The sequence below is a fragment of the Haematobia irritans genome, chromosome 4 (assembly GCF_050003625.1).
Source record: "Haematobia irritans isolate KBUSLIRL chromosome 4, ASM5000362v1, whole genome shotgun sequence".
NCBI lineage: Eukaryota > Metazoa > Arthropoda > Insecta > Diptera > Muscidae > Haematobia > Haematobia irritans.
The window spans coordinates 74,695,884-74,719,041 of NC_134400.1; the positions used below are offsets into that span (position 1 = coordinate 74,695,884).

General features: G+C 31.9%; 1 protein-coding gene and 1 long non-coding RNA gene across 2 annotated transcripts in view; both read left to right on the forward strand.

The window, feature by feature from the left end:
- The window catches only part of kug (FAT atypical cadherin kugelei), a 603,151-nt gene that overhangs the window by 556,439 nt on the left and 23,554 nt on the right, over positions 1–23,158 (forward strand). Inside the window, exon 22 of the mRNA XM_075308589.1 lies at positions 10,543–10,680. Within this exon, the coding sequence (XP_075164704.1) occupies positions 10,543–10,680 (138 nt within the window). The remainder of the gene's footprint in view (positions 1–10,542; positions 10,681–23,158) is intronic.
- On the forward strand, positions 7,206–7,757 carry LOC142237224 (uncharacterized). Its single transcript, XR_012722400.1, has 3 exons — positions 7,206–7,272; positions 7,402–7,478; positions 7,573–7,757. It is a non-coding gene; the product is annotated as an uncharacterized LOC142237224 (long non-coding RNA).

The window sequence follows — 23,158 nt, forward strand, 5'->3', positions numbered from 1 at the left end:
TATATGGTGTTGTAGTCTGGTGGCCGGCTCTTCACCAGCCGACAAGTTTAGACAACGTTCAGCGTATGGCGTGCTTGTGTATCTCAGGTGCATTCAGCAAGACAGGAACAAATTCCCTTAATGTCATACTGCATCTATTGCCTTTAGACATTTTGGCCAAACAGTCAGCTGCAACAACGGCTGTGCGGTGCGCGAACTATCGCTGTGGTCGGAAAAAAGTTACGGTCACAGTTCTGTCCTCAAAATAATGGCAGATGTGCCTAATGTTGTGGATTACACTTTGGCGAGACCACTTTTCGACAAAAAGTTTGAGACTCTAATTCCCAATAGTGAGGCGTGGTGTACACGGACCCCGGGGAATAAAAGATATATAGATTTCTACACTGATGGCTCCAAATTGGATGGACAAGTGGGTTTCGGAGTATATTCTAAAGATCTGGAACTTCGAATAGTGAAAAGATTACCTGATCACTGTAGTGTTTTTCAGGCTGAAATATTAGCAATAAGAGAAGTGGTGAATTGGCTGAGAAGTATGCTCCAAGCAATATTGACATTAATATATACTCAGACAGTCAACCTGCAATAAAATCCTTAGATTCTGTGTTCCTCAACTCGAAGCAGATGAGCTAGCAAGGAACTGCGAAGCAGATGAGCTAGCAAGGCTAGGAACTACCTTACATATTCCAGGGGAACTAGAATATGTTGGTATGCCTCTGGCTACCTGCAAGCTCTTACTGAGTGAGAAGGCTGTCATGATGGCAAATGTTCGATGGGAGAATTGCAAGGGTTGTAACGACACCAAGCAAATATGGTCCCATTTAAACTTAAACCGCACACTAGATATGCTAGTGTTCTCGAGACGCCAAATATCACTCCTGATATCTGCTATAGCGGGTCGCTGCCTGATAGGCGATTTTGCAAAAACTATTGGTGCGAAGTATAATGACTATTGTATGAGCTGTCATGATGCGGAGGACAGGGAATCAATAAAACACCTCTTGTGTGAGTGTCCTGCATTTTGTGTAAGGCGTAAGCAAATTTTAGGGGCATATAGCTTCAGATTACTGGCGGACCTGGAAAACGTTAACTTAAGCAGTCTGCTAATGTTTTTGGAACAATCTGGTTGGTTCAACAGAAGAAAATAATCGAGAAGGTTCAGCGGTTAAAACTAGAAGTGCCCGTATGTAATAGGTACTTTTAGTTAATGTGGTATCACAATGGACTGAATAGTCTAAGTGAGCCTGAATCTTAATCGGGCTGCCACTTTAACCTAACTTATGGTGCAGTTTGGAAAGTTGAAAAATGTTTAATGACTGTCATCCAGGGGTGTCTGGAAATTATTTTCAAATATTTGTTTACCAATAAATTCTGATAAAATGAATTTACCTTCGAAATTTTTATAATTATCCACAGAATCGATCAAAAAGGGTAAAAGTATGTTGTCACAAAATAAATTTGTGTATGGATTCAAAATATAAACTTGGATATACTTTCTTTAATTTTTAAAGTGGATGAACTTGCTCGCTACGAAGTTTTCAGGAAATAGAACCTGATGACAAGCCTCAGTTATCTCAATCAGAGCAAAGGAAAATGTCAAACCTATACAAAAGCAGAATATTTTCGAGAGCTTTTCCGCTTTGCCAATTTAATCAAATTGGGCTCAAATATTTTTGGCCAATAAAAGTATCTAGTACATGACAAACTTTTATGAATGACAAATTTGCATTATTGTCAAGAATATTTCATGAATGGAATTACGCTAAATTCTAAGAAAAGATTAAGTGTTATACGACCCGGTTATGATATGAATGATATTATCCATGACAAACACCTTTATGAGTACAACTCGCATCTGAGCTTTGAGGCGTATGATAAAACAAAAATATGAATGAAATAATCAGCTGTTGCCACGATTAAGCATTGCAAGCTAAACTTATGTTTGAGGCATGTAGAGGGAATAAATGAAAACTGTTGTTGTTGGATTCCTTTTTTTACAAAAACCAAAGAAATAAAAAAAGAAAAAAATTGTTCCCTCAAAGTTTCTTGGAGAGAGACGTATGTGAAAGAGTTATCCCATAAAAACAAAAAAAAAACTAGACCATTGATCAAAACATCAAATCAGCCAAAGTTAAATGAACAGCAAAAAACAAATGAGAAAACCAAATTCGGTCATGGTCGACTACAAGATACCAAAAAACAAATTTTATGTCAATATCGGACAAATCGAATCAACACCAATAAATACCCATCAAAAACCAGGTAACCATAACTCATTACAATTTCCATTACCAGAAGTAAAACTCTCATTACACGTTGGATTACATTGCGATGAGAATGACTAACTTGTAATGACAATAATAACTACTTCTCAGTAATTTGTAATGATTCTTCTCAAAAGGTAATGCAGTTGATCGATATTGGCTTCATAAAATATTGAGCATTTACATAAAAAATTAAAACCAATATTTAATCTAATGTTGATTCTAAAATGTTTTCCAAGTATTTCATAATAATGGTGCTTTAAATGAATATAGATATATTATAAAGTAATTCACGAATTTAACTCACTGGTTGTTTTAGTAAGTTTTCTAGTTTAATCCTGGAATTAGTTTGCGTTTAATTCATTCTAGGGTATATTCACATCTAAATTTACATCTCTCCAAATTTCGTTATAAACCGCACATGCATTGTATTTTTTTATTATTTTCATAAACTGAAATAAAATATTGTGAGGCCAAAGATTTTCGTTGCGAGTTTTGCTTGGTATAGAAGACGCACAACATTTTTTGTCTTGTCCAAAGTATATAATCTTTTTATTGTAATATGATCAACATGGCTTTAATAATTCTAAAAAACTCTTCAAAATTAATGAAATTGTATTTAAATTTGTTGACTTTTGGTTTCTAGCAAAGCTAAACAGGATTAAAGAATAGGAGCCAACACAGTTGAGTGTAGAGTAAGATGACTTTTTTTATTTATCTACTCACAGATTAAAGCGCCTTTTCTCTTTGTTTACAAAGACGAAACAACAACAACAAAACTGGAATCACTTGCTTTGGTTTCAATGTTTTTAAATCTTATAAAACATCAAAAAATGCAGCTTTCAGCAAAAGTACCTCGAAACGAATATTACGAGTAGATTGCAAAAGCTTTAATTCACAATTTAGCACAGTTTTTAGTACCAACTAAGCGGTGTTTTCACAAAGAATTTTATTTGTAGTAGCTTAAAAACATATCCACACAATGTAACAACATAGTAATTAGCAAATAAATGGTTCGATTATTCCCCGAGTACATACATCTACTAATTAGGGAGTGACTTTTAATTCCAATTTATCATGGTCGAGCCACATATCGAGTGTTGTTGGACGTTTATATGGTATGCTAAGAAACCTGTGGGCTATCCAATCTTCTACACCTCAACACATTCGGCTCTTGTTGGCAAAAACTTTTTAATACCAACCATGCTATACGGATGTGAAATATTTGGAAACTGTGACAGCAGAGACTTCTCAAAAGTGAATGTTGCTTATAACAATATTGCCCGGTATGTGTATAAGAGACGTCGTCGGGACAGCGCACACACTGTTATAAAAATATGTTTTTCATATGTTCCGATATAAACAAAATGTGTTTCGGGCACAATTTTTAAATACAATATATTTAAGTGCAAACAAGTAATGTTCCTACACTAACACTAAATGTTTGGGACACATATGTTAATATGTTAGAATATATTATGTTTGTGAATGTGTGAATGTAAACATATATAAATTTACAAATTTCGAGTAAACATATATATGTTGTGATATTTCATTCAGAGAGCGACAGAGAGAAAGTATAGAGAAAGAAATAGAGATGGAAACCGGGAGTGTTGACCAAAGATATCAACATAACACAGCGAGAGAATCAAAAGAGAGCAATTTCTGTGAAACCGCTTGTATGTTGTTTTGGAAAACTGTTTTATGATAAGGCAAAACATTTGATATGCTTAAGTCTAAATATTATTTAATTTGAATATTAGAATGAGTATTCGGAGTAAAGAGAATAGACATTCGGAACCAAGAGAATATACTAGTTAAAAGAAATCGGAACGTACGAGGAGTAAGTCAAAATATTCAGGCAACGGAAATTAAAAAAAAAACGGTGGAAAATATACAAAAATTATAAAGGGATCTTCATAAAAAAATGAATGAAAGGTCATTTTAGAGCGATAATGCCAACTTAATACCGGCCTTAAAGGTAAAAATGAAATTATGTACAAGCCACGATAAGTTTTAAATGCATTTAAAATTGTGTTAAATGCTAGTAAAAAACTTTTTACGCCTAAATAAATGTATGTGTATATTATAAAATTATTTATGTATGTTTATACTCGACTCCACGTTCTTCTTTTGTTAGAGTTTTTGAATTCCTTCCAAAATTTCAAACTTTTATCCAAAAACAGTTTTTTGTTACAAAATTGTTATTTTTGCAATAAAAAGTAATATTTCATCCAAAAACTCAGTCCATTTCGTTTACATCAAGCACTGTTCTTTTCTGACTGTAAATATTTAATAACCCACATTTCGAAGTTTCATTATAAAAATTTAATATAGTATAAATATAAATGTGTTAATTAAAACAAAATGGTTCGGTCGGAGCAGGGATTGAACCCACGACCCTTTGCATGCAAGGCAGACATGCTAACCACTGCTCCACGTGGCCAACAAATGTATGTTTATGTTAAATAATGTTATGTTTTCATGGGCTCGTGGGCGCTGCAAACTATGCTATATAAATGTAACTTATAACGATAATTGTCTACTGGTGACTATAACAGCTACGTAGCCCAGTGGGTAGTGTGTTGGCTGACAAATTGCATGGTTCCCGGTTCGATTCTCCGTCCAGGCGAAAGGTAAAATTAAAAAAAAAATATAAAATTGAATAATTTCTTCAAACTTATTTACATTACATTACAGAAAAAGGTGCCAAGAACTAAAAAAAAATCTTGGAAGTGAAAATTATGAGTGGGAATGAGCACAATTTTCTGTGGGGAAAATTCTTCCAATATTTTTGGGCTCAAAATGCTTCCAAATATATAATATTTTCACATAAAACAAACATATTCATGTTTCGGCAGTATCCAATAATATATACTGCAAAATATGTTTGGAACATATGTTAGAGAAGCAATTTTTTTTGAGGGTGCAGTATTTTCAACATATCATTTGAAAATCTCATTAAAAGTAAATGCTTACTGCTTCTTCACAAAATAATATATACACAGAACAAAAAGTGTCTCGTAAATTTAAGAAAATTTTTACATTAACTTATTACAAGAATTTTCCAGAATTTTAGTTCATTTTTCGCATCTTCAACGAAAATTAACTACTCGGAAGGAAATTTTACAAATTCTAAGTAGCAATCGTTTAGTTCATGGCCTACAAAATACGACGGAAATTTCCTTTAAAAAATTCTTAACTGGTAGTTAAAAATTCGTTTGTCATGCTATAAAACTACTTGTGAAATGTAAAGTATTTTCTAAATAATAAGTGCAATTTACTATAAGATTTTTTTGTATGAGAAAATACTTTTTTACGAAAAATGAACTTGAAAGTGGATAGCAATTTCTTACTGACTATTCCTATAGTTAATAATTGTTGGTAAAAAATTACACAATGAAATATTTTTAGTTCACATGTAATTAAATTTATAGACATTTTCGTCAAATATTGTAGATAACATTTCATGAAAATTTTGCAAATTTTAAGTTAAACGTTTCATCGCTCATAAACTGGTGTGCCTTTACGAATATTATTCTTAGAGTAAATTGTCAGCAGATGCGATGAACTAATGCATAGTACAGAGATCTTTATCGGAATAGTGGAATGTGATTAATGTAAAGATGATGTTACTTGAGTTTTGTTGTGTATACATGAGCGTGGGGTTGTTTTTATTTTTGCTCATTTAGTGGCTTGTGTGTGTGTGTGTTTGTTATTCTTTGATGGTTTTTGGCTGGATGAGGTGTTGTTTTCAATAAAGGCACATGTGTTTTTGTTGTTGTAGGAATGTTTTGGCTTTGCTTGGTTTTGTTTGGCATGCTTCAGTTGTATAGTTGGCGTTGGCGTGGGCTGTTGCATCTTTTAAGTAGGTATGCAACAAGGGAATATAAAGGCATGGAATATTTTGGATTTTTGAGTCATATATTGGTGTTAGTTTATTAAACCTTTTAAATGAAAGTTATTAATATTTTATCGGTAGTTTAAAAAAAAAAGTTATTAAGAATATTTATGAAAATATGTTGAAATTGAAAGTGTATTGAAATTTGTATTATTCTATGTAAAAAATTAATATTCAATTCCAGATGAATTTGGAAAATTTTTGTTTTATCTCAGCGTATAGTTTATTCATAAATTGGTAAGTATTTTTTTAATATGACTTTCTTTTAAAAAGAATATTTTTTATGTATATTATTATTTGTTAATTAATTTTTTTTGGAAACCAGTTTAATGTTTTTCTTTGTTGTAAAAGCAATATTTAATTTCAGAGCAACTCCAGATGGATTCGAACAAATTTAAAAAAATAGAGAATTGGTAAGTTTTCTTTTAAAAATTGGCTTTCTTTCAACTAGAATATTTACGTTTTTATGACCTTTTTATCATTAAAATTACAGGTTTTTAATACCTTATTTTAGTATTTCTTTAATTAAATTTTTTGGAAACTAATGTAATATTTTTAATGTAAAAATAAATATTTAATTTCAGAATAACCCCTTAAAATTTGGACAAATTTTTAGTACTCCTTTGCCTGTAATTTAATAGTGAATTGGTAAGGATTCTTTAACTTTCTTTTAACCCTGGACAGCCATCCTTATTTTTTGTACATTAACGTCATCCTTCGTCATTTTGACTACGGCTGATTTCAAGACGATATAATTTTCATCGTGAGCGAAAAAGTGAACCAAACTTGAATTTATTTTCTTATTCAATTTGCTTTTAAGTAGTATAAAACAAAAATTCATAAAACGGTCGAATTAGTATAACTTAAATTTACCATTTCCCAATAGACTAAAATGCATTTTAAATCGAAAATGAAATTACGTGTCGTCATTTTGATGACTGTCTAGGAATATCAAGAATATTTGGTTTTTTATGCATATTATTATTTTTTTCATTAGATTTTTTGAAAACATATTTAATAATTTTATTTAATATTTAATTTCAGAGTAACCCAAATAAATTTGGACAACTTTTTATATTTCCCCTCAGCGTACAATTTAATAGAGAATTGGTAAGTTTTATATTAAAACTTTGGCTTTCTTTCAACTAGAATATTTATTTTATTATATCTTTCACATCGATAACAACAGAGTTTTATGAGTTTATTTAGAATACTTCATTATTTCTCTAATCGTTTCAGGTACAAATTTTATGTGATACGTTTTCCAAAGAAAAGTTGAATTCCTTACACCATTTGATAAAATTCCCCCAAATATGGTAAGTTACAAGCTAAAATGAAGAATTAAAAAGTATATTTCATAACATGGTGTTAATTTTTAACAATTTTCATTATTGTTTCCATTTTTTCCAGCAAGATATGTGAAAAAATTACCTACGATGAATAAAAAAAGGATAAGTCAAAATGTCCAAACAGCGGGTTCAAATGAACTACTCTCTTTTCCATGTGGTCATAATTTTTATTCACAAAAAACATTGTATTAAGAACTTTCATCATAAGTTTTTATAATAAAGTACTTTTGCTTAAAGATAGTTTAATTTTAATGTATGAAAATTCTCATAATAGTAAAACGGTTTGTTGTTCCTTTAATTATTTAATTTCTCTATACTGTGGAATGATTGATTTAAAAATAGTCTAGTCGTCGACATTTTAAAGAGACTGTTAACCAATTTTTATTATCGGGTTTCCCACAAAATAAGCAAGTAAACCAAAATAATACTGACTTTTTAACTTGGTAGGGGTATATAAATCTTATGGTGTTGTAAAAATGAACTAAACTACAATGTTATAGATGAACTAAAATTTAAGAAAATTATAAACTAGACAAGTTGAAAAAAATCTTAAGGGCTAAATCATGGTCAATATTACTACAGTTTAGTTCAGTTTGCAATGGAAAAGGGTTCACTGTTTTTTCAGTGTACAAAGGAGCCCGCACACCTGTGTAATCATATTCGTTTCGCCAGATCTAATAGAGGCATGAAAATCATTCCCCAAAGAATAAAGACTCTTTTATCGGAACGACAATTTTTCATATTCAGCATCCGTCTGTGGAACTCTCTACCATCGAATTTGCAAACAATTAGCAATGCTAATACTTTCAAAATAAAATTAAATAATTTCTTAAATTCTTAGTTATTTATAATTTTTTTATATATTATTGTACTTTTTATACCCTCCACCATAGGATGGGGGTATATTAACTTTGTCATTCCGTTTGTAACACATCGAAATATTGCTCTAAGACCCCATAAAGTATATATATTCTGGGTCGTGGTGAAACTCTGAGTCGATCTGAGCATGTCCGTCCGTCCGTCCGTCTGTTGAAATCACGCTAACTTCCGAACGAAACAAGCTATCGACTTGAAACTTGGCACAAGTAGTTGTTATTAATGTAGGTCGGATGGTATTGCAAATGGGCCATATCGGTCCACTTTTACGTAGAGCCCCCATATAAACGGACCCCCAAATTTGGCTTGCGATTGCTCTAAGAGTAGCAAATTTCATCCGATCCGGCTGTAATTTGGTACATGGTGTTATTATATAGTCTCTAACAGCCATGGAAAAATTGGTCCATATCGGTTCACTTTTACGTATAGCCCCCATATAAACGGACCCCCAAATTTGGCTTGCGATCGCTCTAAGAGAAGCAAATTTTATCCGATCCGGCTGAAATTTGGTACATGGTGTTAGTATATGGTCTCTAACAACCATGCAAAAATTAGTCCATATTGGTCCATAATTACATATAGCCCCCATATAAACCGATCCCCCTATTTGGTTTGGGGAGTCTCTAAGAGAACCAAATTTCATCCGATCCGGCTGAAATTTGGTACATGGTGTTAGTATATGGTCTCTAACAACCATGCAAAAATTGGTCCACATCGGTCCATAATTATATAGCCCCCATATAAACCGATCCCCCCATTTGGCTTGCGGAGCCTCTAAGAGAAGCAAATTTCATCCGATCCGGCTGAAATTTGGTACAAGGTTTTGATATAAGTTCTCTAATGACCATGCAAAAATTGGTCCACATCGGTCCATAATTATATATGGCCCCCATATAAACCGATCCCCCGATCTGGCTTGCGCAGCCTCTAAGAAACGAAAATTTCATCCGATCCGGCTGAAATTTGGTACATGGTGTTGGTATATGTTCTCTAATGACCATGCAAAAATTGGTCCATATCGGTCCATAAATATATATAGCCCCCATATAAATCGATTCCCAGATTTGTCCTCCGGAGCCTCTTGGAGGAGCAAAATTCATCCGATCCTGTTGAAATTTGGAACATGGTGTTAGAATGTGGTCTCTAACAAACACGCAAGAATTGGTCCATATCGGTCCATAATTATATGTAGCCCCCATATAAACCGTTCCCCAGATTTGATCTCCGGAGCCTCTTTGAGGAATTTATCCGATCCGGTTCAAATTAACAACGTGGTGTTAGTATAAGGCCGCTAATATCCATGCCAAAATTTGTCCATATCGGTCTATAGTTATATATAGCCGATCCCCAATCATACAAAAATTGGTCCATATCGGTTCATATTCATGGTTGCCACTCGAGCCAAAAATAATCTACCAAAATTTTATTTTTATGGAAAACATTGTCAAAATGTTATTTCTATAGAGCATTTTGTCAAAATTTTATTTCTATAGAAAATTTTGTAAAAATTTTATTTCTATAGAAACTTTTGTCAACATTTTATTTCTATAGAAAATTTTGTCAAAAGTTTACTTCTATAGACAATTTGTCCCAAATTTTATTTCTATAGAAATTTTTCCCCAAATTTCATTTCTATAGAAAATTTTGTCAAAATTTTATTTCTATAGAAACTTTAAACTTAATTATATACGTATTTAATCGGCCTTTTTTAGTTTAATATATACTACGTATGGACTACCTTGTAATTTAGAAGACGGTGTTAGGAAGTTTTAAGATACCTTGCCATCGGCAAGTGTTACCGCAACCCAAGTAATTCGATTGTGGATGACAGTCTTCAGTAGAAGTTTCTACGCAATCCATGGTGGAGGTGGAGGGTACATAAGCTTCGGCCTGGCCGAACTTACGGCCGTATATACTTGTTTTTTGTTAATTTAACATTAATATTCATTGTTTTGTGACAAAATTACATTCTGTATCACAACTTGAAACTAGCTCTGTCACTTATAAGATGTAAATCTTGTTGTGCTAGTTTTTCAAATAAAATAAATAAATAAATAAATAAAATAAAATAATTTGAATTTTGAAATATATTAAATAAATTGGTTGTTTTATATAACATTTCTTAGAGTAATGTTTTTAAATAATATTATTTTAGGTAAGTTGTATGTTCGCCACCCTGATGTGTACCTACCACCGTTAAACAACCTAAGCGAAACTGACGGAGAAAGCAATCCAATAGACAGTAATGTTGTATGCCAAGCGGACGTTGAGAAGCCAAAGCGTAAACTAAGTGGTAAGAAATATAAGTTAACCTAAATTAACTACTAAAGATTGTATATAATTTCCACTTATTTTTATGTATAATTACACTGTCGTTGTTGTAACAAAATCGAAATGAGATTTTTTGGGTTTCACATGTTTTTACTACGCCGAAAAACCTTGCCCGGTTCCAAAGAGTTTGTCTATACAACAATAATTTTGGTATTGATTCTGAGCCAAAGATGCGGATAATTTCATTAAAAATACTTTTAAGACGCAATTATATTTTAAATTTGAGTTTTGCTTACTTGATACTGGGAGCAAATTTAAATTTATTTTTGGTTTTTCATCATGTGGTGTCAAAGTTCTTCATAAACGTTTTACCGCACCCTAATGTTTCACATTCAAATTTGATTCCGGTGAGACATTAGCCATTTTTGAAGTAAAAAACCTCTTTTAGAAAAGAGTATTGAAAGACATCTCCTATTTTATAGCCAAGTTTTAAAAAAATAATCGACTCGACGAATTCAATGATATTGAACATTTATTTAAATTTTTTTTTGACGACATGATTTGTTTATGTAAAAGTTTATCGACGGTTTAAGGACAAGAAAAAACCTTTACAGCGGAGAAATGCGTCTTCTCTGCTAAGCAAATCTTGCATTCATATTTTAAGAACAAGAAATGTATGTGCTCACGATAATAGTTTTCATTATAAAAAGTACATGTATGGTACAAAATTTTCTTGTGTACACACGAAAAAACAATTTGATTTCAATCACGAAAATCGCGGATTCAATCATTTTTTTAGTTGAAATGTCTTCAATCTCGAAAATGATAGTATCAATCGCCCATTTTGATTGAAACCAACACGATTTTCAATTAAGGATATAATTGAATTTTGTCACGGAATTAATTAATTGTGTGATTGCATCAATTAAAAACGTGATTGATTTTTAACATAAAATTCAATCACAGTTTTAATTGAATCAATTAAAATTTTAATTAATTTCGCGACAAAAATCAATCAACTAATTGATTGATTCAATTAAATTAATAATTGATATTGGCAATAAATTTCAATCAAAAAATGTATATATTGCGCCCCCAAAATCTTATTTAGTTTTATTTGAAATAAAAGAAAATATGCGTTTCTTATAAAAAATCTTCAATATTTTATTTTTCTGAATTATGCTATAGACTAAAGAATTTGGTTTTTGTTATTAGTGCGTTTTGTTCTAACATAACATACATATACAATTACTATAAATAACAACTAAAGTGTGGAAAAATAAACTGTATAAATCAATGTCTTCCTTATTATAATAACCATGTCAGCATGTAGATGCGCCTAGATTTCCAATAAGTCAGCAACTTGTAAGCTAAATTAGTTTTTCTGAAAGTAAATACGAGGGCAGTTCGGAAACTTCTTAGCCTAGCACAAAAAGCGCGGTATAAACAGAAAAAAGAAGAAGGTAGTATATTAGAAGAAGGTATTATATTAAGAAAAAGCATTCGTATACTTTGCTACAATATAAATAGCCTTAAAAACAAATTTGTAAACTGGGAAAAATATTTCAAAGAATTTAATTTATTTTGGCAAGCCACGAAGAGGACTAGCGGATATGGAAGAGCTAGTGGAGGAATGCTATGCGGAATAAAGCAATCATTACAAAAGGAGGGAGTTTTACATACCCTCAATATACAATACGGAATAAATATGAAACAAATAGAGTCATCAAGATGTGGCTTTACATTTATACCAATATATATTCGAGGTGAAGACTGGAACAGGGAGGTTGATCAAATTAGAGAGACTTTCCGGAATAAAAAGGATGCACGTATCATTATCGCTGGAGATATGAATGTGAGAGTCGGTAATTTACAACACTAATTATCAGATGTCATCCTAACTGAATTTAAAGTAGGAACCGAACTTCGAAGATCAAGAGATGAAGTCATAAATGGGAAAGGAAGACAATTTATGGAATTTTGTGATGATCATGGATTATTGGTGTTGAATGGGAGGACTCTGGGTGACGAGGAAGGACATTTCACATACACGCAAAGAAAAAAAAAACGTTTGGAAAACGTGTACCGAAAACGTTTTTCTTTTGTTAGAGTTTTTTGAATTGCTTCGAAAATTTTAAACTTTTATCACCAAAAAAAATTCGTTTGTTACAAAATTTTTATTTTTTCAATAAAAAAAGTTATTTTTGAAACAACAACACAGTCCATTTCGTTTATATCAAACACTGTTCTTTTCTGACTTTAGGTCTTTAATAAGACACATTTTACAGTTCAAAATTTTATATACTACAATGTAATGTTGCACATTTTTTCGGAATCTTCCGAATATATCTGGAATATATGTAAAAAAAAAAAACAAAAAAAAACTTTGGTCGAAGCAGGGATCGAACCCACGACCCTTGGCATGCAAGTCGGACGTAGCAACCACTGCACCACGGTGCCAAACTAAATGTTTGTTTCTGTTAAATAAACTTTGTTTATTCGGTTCGTGGGCGCCGCAAGCTATGCTATATAAATATAAATTATAGGATATTTATCTATTGATGACCATAACAGGTACATAGCTCAGTGGTTAGTGTGTTGGCTTACAAAGTGCATGATCCCCGGTTCGATTCTCCGTCCAGGCGAAAGGTAAAAAAAAATTAAAAATTTATAAAATCGTATAATTTCTTCTACATTGTTGGTATTACAGGAAAAGGTGTTAAGAACTAAAAAACATCGTGGATGTGAGAAAGATGTAAGGGAAAATGCACTTAGCAAGAAAACAATGTTTTTTTTTTTTTAGTTTGTCCTTATGAAATTGTTTTTACATCCTGGAAAAGAATAAACGTTTATCACAAAAAGTATATACTTTTCTTCCAAATACACTTCCTTACAGCGAAAAGCAAATGAGAAACGAACTTTGTTTGTCTAAAATTTCGTTTGGGAGGAAAGAATTATTTTTTTGCGTGTATATGGGCCATATTGGTAGTTCTGTCAATGATATAGCTGCAGTGTCGTACGATACGTTAACTATGATTTGCCGATTTGAAGTAATAGAGAAATTGTGGTCTGACCATCTGCCCATACATATAGAAATTGAATTAGGTAAAACTTCAGGTATCTCGAAATCCATGAAACTAACTCCAAATCTACAGTGGAAGGAATGTGAGAAAGAATTATATACCCGGAACCTTAACCAAAATCTATATTTGGAGGAAAATCAAAACGATATTAAAAAATTAACAGATTTAGCATCGATTGTTCAAAAGTCAGCCCGTAATACCTACCCTAAACCGAAAAAATATGCATCTAGGTGGTTCAATCACAAATGCGAGAAAGAAAGAATAAAATCTTTCAAATATCTTAACAAATATATGAACGCTATTAATGATAAGGTGATGTACATTGAAGCTGTAAAGGAGTATAAGTCCACATGTCGTGAGAGAAAACTTGAATACTCAAAAGAGCTGGAGGCTCAGATCACTTGTACCACTAATACGAAAGAATGGTGGCGATTGGCAAAACAAATAAGAAATTCATAATGATATGGTGAATGTGTTAGGTGAAAGTGCTCCTTCATATGCAACAGTAAAAAATTGGGTTGCTGAATTTAAACGTGGTCGTACAAGCATTAAAGATGAACCACGTAGTGGGCGTCCAAAAACAGCAACAACAACAGAAATTGTAGCCAAAGTGCATGATATGGTATTAAATGATCGACGAATAAAAGTTCGTGAAATTGCTAATATCATGGGCATCTCAAATGATCGGGTCCATTTAATTTTGCATGAAGGACTACAGATAAAAAAGCTTTCTGCAAGATGGGTGCCGCATTTGTTAACAGTCGATCAAAAACGCATAATAATGAATATTTCTTGTTTGTTTGGGTCGTTTTAAGCTAAATAAAATGGATTTTAAGCGTCGCTTCAAACCTGTTGATGATACATGGATCCACCACTATACTCCAGAGACAAAAGAACAACCCAAACAATGGACTGAAGCTGGAGGAAGTGCCCCAAAGAAGGCAAAAACAATTCAATCGTTATGGTTATGGCAACGGTTTTTTGGGACTTCAAAGGTATTTTATTGATTGACTATCTGCAAAAGGGTAAAACAATAAATCAGAGTATCAGAGTACTATTGCAATCTTTTGGATCAATTAAATGTACAAATTCGAGAAAAACGTCCTGGCTTACAACACAAAAAAATAATTTTTCATCAAGACAATGCACCAGCTCCCAAGAGTGTTTTAACAATGGCTAAAATCAACGAATTAAAGTACGAGTTGCTTGACCACCTACCTTATTCTCCTGATTTAGCTCCCAGTGACTTTTACTTGTCCCCAAATTTAAAAAAAATCCTTGCTGGCAAGCGTTTTACCTCAAATTAAGATACAATTACAGTTGTAAACCACTATTTTGAAGACAGTTGTAAACCACTATTTTTAAGACCTTGAGGAAAACTATTTTAATCAAGGGATAGAATTGCTAGAAAAGCATTGGACTAAGTGTATTGAAGTTTCAGGAGATTATATTGAAAAATAAAAATATTTTTGAAAAACTCACTATTCTCTTTCATTGATCGGCTAAGAAGTTTCCGAACCGCCCTCGTAGAATTATTAGAACTTTTGTTTAATTAAAAGTTGATTTTGTTAAACATTACTTGAATTCTTAATTTCTTAGTTAAATATAATCTTAATTTGCCTTTGCCTGGAAAATACATATTTTATTTTTTTTCGGAAATTTTACTATTTTTAAATCCAAAAGAAAGAAAAGGTATACCATTGCATAGAGATTTTATTGCTGCTCATTAGGTTATGTATCAGATATGCTGCTCATTAGGTTATGTATCAGATATGCTGCTCTCTACTTGGGTTCAAACTGAAAAAGACATATAAAACAAAAATACAATTTAATGCCAAAAGCTGTTACATCGCAACTTGAAGGCGAATCTTCCAACGAACCCATACCGCTTTGGTTTTAAGAAAACTAGGAGTAAAAAAATTTACAATTTTAAAAGATTAATACGATAACCCACCTTTTGATTGCAAAAATATTCTTATACTAGATGATGTTTTATTAAAATGGTGGATTGCCGAATTTGACGAAATAAAATTGATCACCAAAGGAAATTAATAAAAAAATATATTATTTTAGTCCGTTTACTATAAACAGGCTTCAATGGAAAACTGTATTCACATTTCACCTTCAATAAATGTAGATTGTTTTCCATGTTTACAATACCGCAAAAAATAAACGCAGGTAATTCCAAATGCATTCCTTTACCGCATGGCCATTTGTTGTTGCACACTTAATTTTTTCCACCCTTTTGTTTAACTTGTTATTGTATTCAAAATATGTATGCACACATTTCGAACGCAGCAGACAAACTGTCCCCAATTATGTTTTTCAATTTACGCGAAAAACAAAAACGCAACCGTTCGTTACGAGTTACTTCCATTGACTGATCTCTCCATCACGTGTTTTGGTATAGCCCCCATATAGACCGATCTCCCGATTTTGCTTCTTGGGCTTCTAGAAACTGTATTTACTATCCGATTTGCCTGAAATTGGAAATTTAGAGGTATTTGGGACCTTAAAGAGGTGTGTCGAAAATGGTCCGTATCGGTCCATGTTTTGGTATAGCCCCATATAGACCGATCTCCCGATTTTGGTTCTTGGTCGTCTAGAAACTGTATTTTCTATCCGATTTTCCTCAAATTGCAAATCTAGAGGTATTTTAGGACCATAAAGAGGTGTGTCGAAAATGGTCCGTATCGGTCCATGTTTTGGTATAGTCGCCATATAGACCGATCTCCCGATTTTTATTCTTTGGCTTCTATAAACTGTATTTATTACCCGATTTGCCTGAAATTGGAAATCTAGAAGTATTTTGGGACCCCAAATATGTGTGCCGAAATTGAGGTGTATCGGTCCATTTTTTGGTATAACCCCCATATAGACCGATCTCTCGGTTTTACTTCTTGGGCGTCTAGAGACTATATTTTCTAGCCGATTTGCTTGAAATTGAAAATCTACAGGTATTTTAAGATCACAAATAGGGTGGCGCAAATGGTGCCTATTTGGTATAGCCCCCACATAGACCGATCTCCCGACTTTATTTCTTGGACTTCTAGAATCTGTAGTTTTTATCCAAATTGCCGGATATTAGAAATATAGACGTATCTTAGGACCATAAAGAGGTGTGTCGAAAATGGTCCGTAACGGTCCATATTTTGGTATAGCCCCTATATAAACTGATCTCTCGATTTTACTTCTTGGGCTTTTAGAATTCGTAGTTTTCACCAATTCTTCTGAATGTGGAATTCTAGAGGTATTTGAGGAACATTAAGAAGTGGTGAGTATTGGTTCATGTTTTGGTATAGGCCCCATATAGACCTAACTCGCGAATGTATTTCTAGGACATCAAATCAAGGCGTTATTTCATCATATACACGATATGTTTATGATTTCTCTAAAACTTAAACAAAATTGGTTCTCATAAATCCAGAATCTGAGCTGGTCTTCATAGGTAGAATCTTTAATTTTTTTCTTCGGGAAGCGTACTGGTTGAACTGATTTGCTTGGGAGAAGATTTGTCATCAAACCCCCTAAAATGCTACGACGATGAGTTTTCAAAGTACACTATTATATTTGATTCATGGTGCACAGAAAAAAATATCACCAAAATATTTCCAATTAAAAAGTTAATTGAAGTTGAAATTTTTTTCAATTAATAAATTAATTGGTACAATTAACTATTTAATCAAGATAGAAACATTAAGTTAATTAAGTCAATGATTGAAAATTTTAAAATTTTGAATTAAAAAGTTAATTGATACAATAAACTTTTAATCAAATTCGGGAGACTAAGTCAACTGAAAACGTGATTAACATTTTTTAAAATTTTTAATTAAATTTTTTTTTCAAACAATCAATTGTTAATCCAAATAAAAATTCTAAGCCAATTCAAAAGGTAATTGAAAATATTTACCTTTTTTAATTAATAAATTAATTGAGTTTTGCAATCAACATCAATTAAATTTTTAATTGAATCAATTAAAAAATTAATTGAAATTTGGTAATGAAATCAATTAATTTTTTAATCAAGATTTTTTCTATGCCCAATTAAAACTGTGATTGATACTATCATTTGCGTGATTGAAGACATTTCAATTAAAAAATTAATTGGACCAATTAATTTCGTGATTGAATCAGAAAAAAATTTTTTTGTGTGTGGTGGGTATTTAAGATTCGGCCCGGCCCAACTTACTGCTGTATATAACATACTTGTTATGTTTTTACAATATTCTCAAGTTATTATGTTATTACTAAGTTAAAATAGTAGACGTGCATTGCTTTGTACACTGAAAAAATATTGTCGTGTAGCCAAAGATTTCATGTCCTTAAAATACGAACGCGAATTTTGCTTATAATAGAATTTGTGAATTTTTCTTATATAAACTGTCCAAAAGTCGACAAAGGCTTTTTGTCAGTGTCCTTATAGTTAAGTAATTCAACTTAAAAATGGGTATCTTTATATGAAAAAAAAAAATTGTTAGGCTAGGGTCAATTCTGAAAAATTCGTAAAATTAATGAAATAGTCTTTAAATTTGTGGAGTTTTTGTATCTTGACCACAAACTAAAAAAACGTTCAAAAATAGAAGATATTTTTCAACACTTTATTTTAAAGACGTCGAGTCTTAATTTGGAAATTTAAATTGTCGTTAGCACGTTTTTAAAGCACTTTGATAGCTCATGAACAAAAAGCTGAAAAAACGAATAAATTCAAATTTGACGCGGAATCATTACCGAAATCACTAGTGTACAAAATCTTTGGAACCGGGCACGCTTTTCTTCAGTGTATGCTAGAAAAAATTAAGGAAATAAATTTTTGAATATGGTATTATTTTTTTAACATAAAAAAACGCGCGATAAAAACAAATCTGCTATTTATTAATGGAATGGAATAACATTTACGAAAAGTGGACAACAATAGGTTTGCTTGGGTAATTTTCCAATCAAAGTTATTCAGTATACTTTCTTGGGTAAAAATAGCAAAAGAATTTGTCATTAATTCAGCGGATTTAAACCAATTAAAACGAAACATATTGATATTTTCTAATGATATGACTTAAATATTGTTGCAGTCTCACAGAAGTAGAATTAAAATGAATACAATTAAATTAATATGCATTTTAAATGAAATAAAGCTTTTAAGCTTTTAAATTTCAATACAAAAATTTAGCTTTTTTTCTAGCTATTTTTTAGCTTTTGTTTTTAGCTATTTTTTTGCAAATCTAGCGGTTTTTGGTGAAACAATTCTGGCAATGCTGCCTGCTTGTCCACTCAATACTAGTCATATATCGTTCCGGAACGAATGATACACCAAATGGAACGACTCTTAAGTTCCACAGTTCCACATATGCTAATTAAGCTATTTTATAGCTAGATCTAATTACTTTTGATGTTGAGTTCCTAGAATTTTTTTTAAACTGGTATTAGCTAGAAATCTAGCCATTTTTCATTTCAATTCTTCTTCTCCCTCAAAAAAATCGCTTCTGTAACATATACTCCCAAACACATTTTGCTTCAAGCATATACATTTTTGGGTATTTCCCAAACATTTATATATTTGATTTCTTCCAATATATAATATGTTTGAAAGCATATTGGTCTAAACAATATAATATGGTTGGGTAGTCTAAGTTCCAAACATTATGTATTTTTCCATCCAAATTCAATAATGCTGTCTTCCAAAAAACTATATGTTATTATGTGAACATATAATATGTTTGGAAACATTTTGAACCCAAAAATATTATATGCTTAGAAGAATTTTCTCCCAAAGAAGATTGTGCTCAAATTTTTTCTGCCTAATTGTATATTCCCTCACATTTTTCTCACTTTCATGAGTTTTTTAGTTCTTAGCGCCTTTTTCTGTAATACAAACATTGTAGAAGAAATTATAAAATTTTATAATTTTTTTAAATTTTACCTTTTGCCGGACGGGGATTCGAACAGCGGACCACACAGTTTGTAAGCCAGCACACTAACCACTGGGCTACGTAGCTGTTATGGTCATCAAGAGATAATTATCGTTATAAGTCATATTTATATAGCATAGCTTGCGGCGCCCACGAGCCGATGCAAACATAACATTGTTTAACATCATAACATTGTTAAACATACATTTGTTGGCGACGTGGAGCAGTGGTTGGTACGTCCGCCTTGCATGCCAAGGGTCCTGGGTTCGATCCCTGCTTCGACCGACACCATTTTTTTATACCCTCCATCATAGGATGGGGGTATATTAACTTTGTCATTCCGTTTGTAACACATCGAAATATTGCTCTAAGACCCCATAAAGTATATATATTCTGGGTCGTGGTGAAATTCTGAGTCGATCTAAGCATATCCGTCCGTCCGTCCGTCCGTCTGTTGAAATCACGCTAACTTCCGAACGAAACAAGCTATCGACTTGAAACTTGGCACAAGTAGTTGTTATCGATGTAGGTCGGATGGTATTGAAAATGGGCCATATCGGTCCACTTTTACGTATAGCCCCCATATAAAAGGACCCTCAGATTTGGCTTGTGGGGCCTCTAACAGAAGCATATTTCATCCGATCTGGCTGAAATTTGGTACATGATGTTGGTATATGGTCTCTACACACAAAAAAATATTTTTCTGATTCAATCACGAAATTAATTGATCCAATTAATTTTTTAATTGAAATGTCTTCAATCACCGAAATGAGTATCAATTAAAAAATTAATTGACAGTCAATTAAAAAATTAATTGATCAAATTAAAAAATTAATTGATACTATTAATTTCTGTGATTAATTTTTATTTCAATTAAAAAATTTGTTGATTCAATTAAATTTTTAATTGAATATTTTTCAAAACTCAATTAAGATTTTAATTGGAAAAATTTTCGTGAAATTTTTTTCTGTGTAACAACCATGCAAAAATTGGTCCACATCGGTCCATAATTATATAGACCCCATATAAACCGATCTCCAGATTTAGCTTGCGAAGCCTCAAAGAGAAGCAAATTGCATCCGATCCGGCTGAAATTTGGTACATGGTATTGGTACATGGTCCCTAACAACCGTGCAAAAATTGGTCCACATCGGTCCATAATTATATATAGCGCCCATATAAACCGATCCCCAGATTGGGTTGCGGAGCCTCAAAGAGAAGCAAATTTCATCCGATCCGCCTGAAATTTGGTACATGATATTGGTATATGGTCTCTAACAACCATTCAAAAATTGGTGCACATCGGTTCATAATTATGTATAGCCCCCATATAAACCGATCCCCAGATTTGGCTTGCGAAGTCTCCAAGAGAAGCAAATTTCATCAAATCCGGTTGTAATTTGGAACATGGTGTTAGTATATGATCTTTAACAACCGTGCCAGAATTGGTCCATATCGGTCCATAATTATATATAGCCCCCATATAAAACGTTCTCCAGATTTGACCTCCGGAGCCTCCGGGAGGAGCAAAATTCATCCAATCCGGTTCAAATTAGGAACGTGGTGTTAGTATATGGTCTCTAACAACCATACCAAAATTGGTCCAAACACACAAAAATTGGTCCATATCGGTTCATAATCATGGTTGCCACTAGAGCCAAAAATAATCTACCAAAATTTTATTGCTATAGAAAATTTTGTCAAAATTTTATTTCTTGATAAAATTTTGCTAAAATTTTATTCGGTTCATAATAAAATTTTCATCATTGTCAAAATATTATTTCTATAGAAAATTTTGTTCAAATTTTATTCGGTTCATAATCATGGTTGCCACTCGAGCCAAAAATAATCTACCAAGATTTTATTTCTATAGAAAATTTTGTCAAAAGTTTATTTCTATAGAAAATTTTGTTACAATTTTATTTCTGTAGAAATTTTTGCTAAAATTTTCTTTCTATAGCAAATTTTGTCAAAATTTTTATTTCTATAGAAAATTTTGTTAAAATTTTATTTCTGTAGAAAATTTTGTCAAAATTTTATGTCTACTTTGTCAAACTGAATTATATACGTATTGAATCGATCGTTTTTGATTTAATATATACCACGTATGGACTTACATACAATTTAGAAGATGGTGTTAGGAGGTTTTAAGATACCTTACCATCGGCAAGCGTTACCGCAACTTAAGTAATTCGTTTCTGGATGGCAGTGTTTAGAAGAAGTTTCTACGCAATCCATGATGGAGGGTACATAAGCTTCGGCCTGGCCGAACTTACGGCCGTATATACTTGTTTTTATTTTTTTTTTTTTCATATATTTTTTGACGTATATTCCAAATACGTTCGGAATATCCCGAAAAGGTGTTCAACATTACATACTACTATATTAACTTTTTACTACGAAACTGTAAAGTGTGTCTTATGAAAGACTTAAATTCAGAAAAGAACAGTGCTTGATATAAACGAAATGGACTGATTTCAAATCACATATTATTTTTTATTGCAAAAATAAAAAATTTGTAACAAAAAAGGGTTTTGTACACAAGTTTGAAATTTTCGAAGAAATTCTCTTACAAAGGAAGAATGTGAAGTCGAGTAATATATAAATATTTTTCCATGGAATCCTAAAGTTAACGATAACCATTCAAAAGCACATTATATTTAAATTCGAAGCAATAATTTTACAACCAACACATAAATTTATTTAGGTGTGAACAATTGTTTGCTTTCTTTAATAATTTATTCTAAAGAAAATAAATTTATTCAATTGTTGCTTTGGATCATTCCCCACCAAGTTATAATACAATTTGCCTAAAAAAGTTATAATGTTATTCTGGTTTTACCGATGCGAGTTTTGCCGTTAAAATGAGAAATAATTTTAGTGGCAAAACTCAAACTCAATGTCCGCTTTTATTTTCGAAAGTATCCGTCAACTCCTCTTGGACTACTTATTAATAAAGAGGAACTAAACTTTGTTTTTATAGATCTTACTGTTTAATTTTTCACTGTTTCCCAATGTTTTCATTGTACTGTAACAACTCTAAAAAAGTACACTGAAAAAAATATTGTCGTGTGGCCAAAGATTTCATGTCCTTAAACATTAAGAATACAAATGTTGCTTAGCTTAGACGACGCATTTCTCTAATATAAAGTTTTTTCCATGTTCAAAAGTCGATAAACTTTTCAATGAAGTCGTGATGTCCTTATAATTAAGTGATTTGACTTGAAAATGGGTATCATAACATGAAAGAAAAAATTTTAAACTAAGGTCAACTTGACTTTAATAATTCAGAAAAAATCTTTAAAACTAATGAAATTGTCTTTAAATTTGTGTCGTTTTTGCATCTTGACTACAAAGCAAAAATCGTTAAAAATAGGACATGTTTTTCAACACTTTATTTTAAAGACGTTAAACATAGCACAATTTCTACTGTCTTGTTTTTAATGGACTTTTTATAGCATATGAAAAAAGCTGAAAAAGCGAAAAAATAAAATTTGCTTCATAGTATTTGACT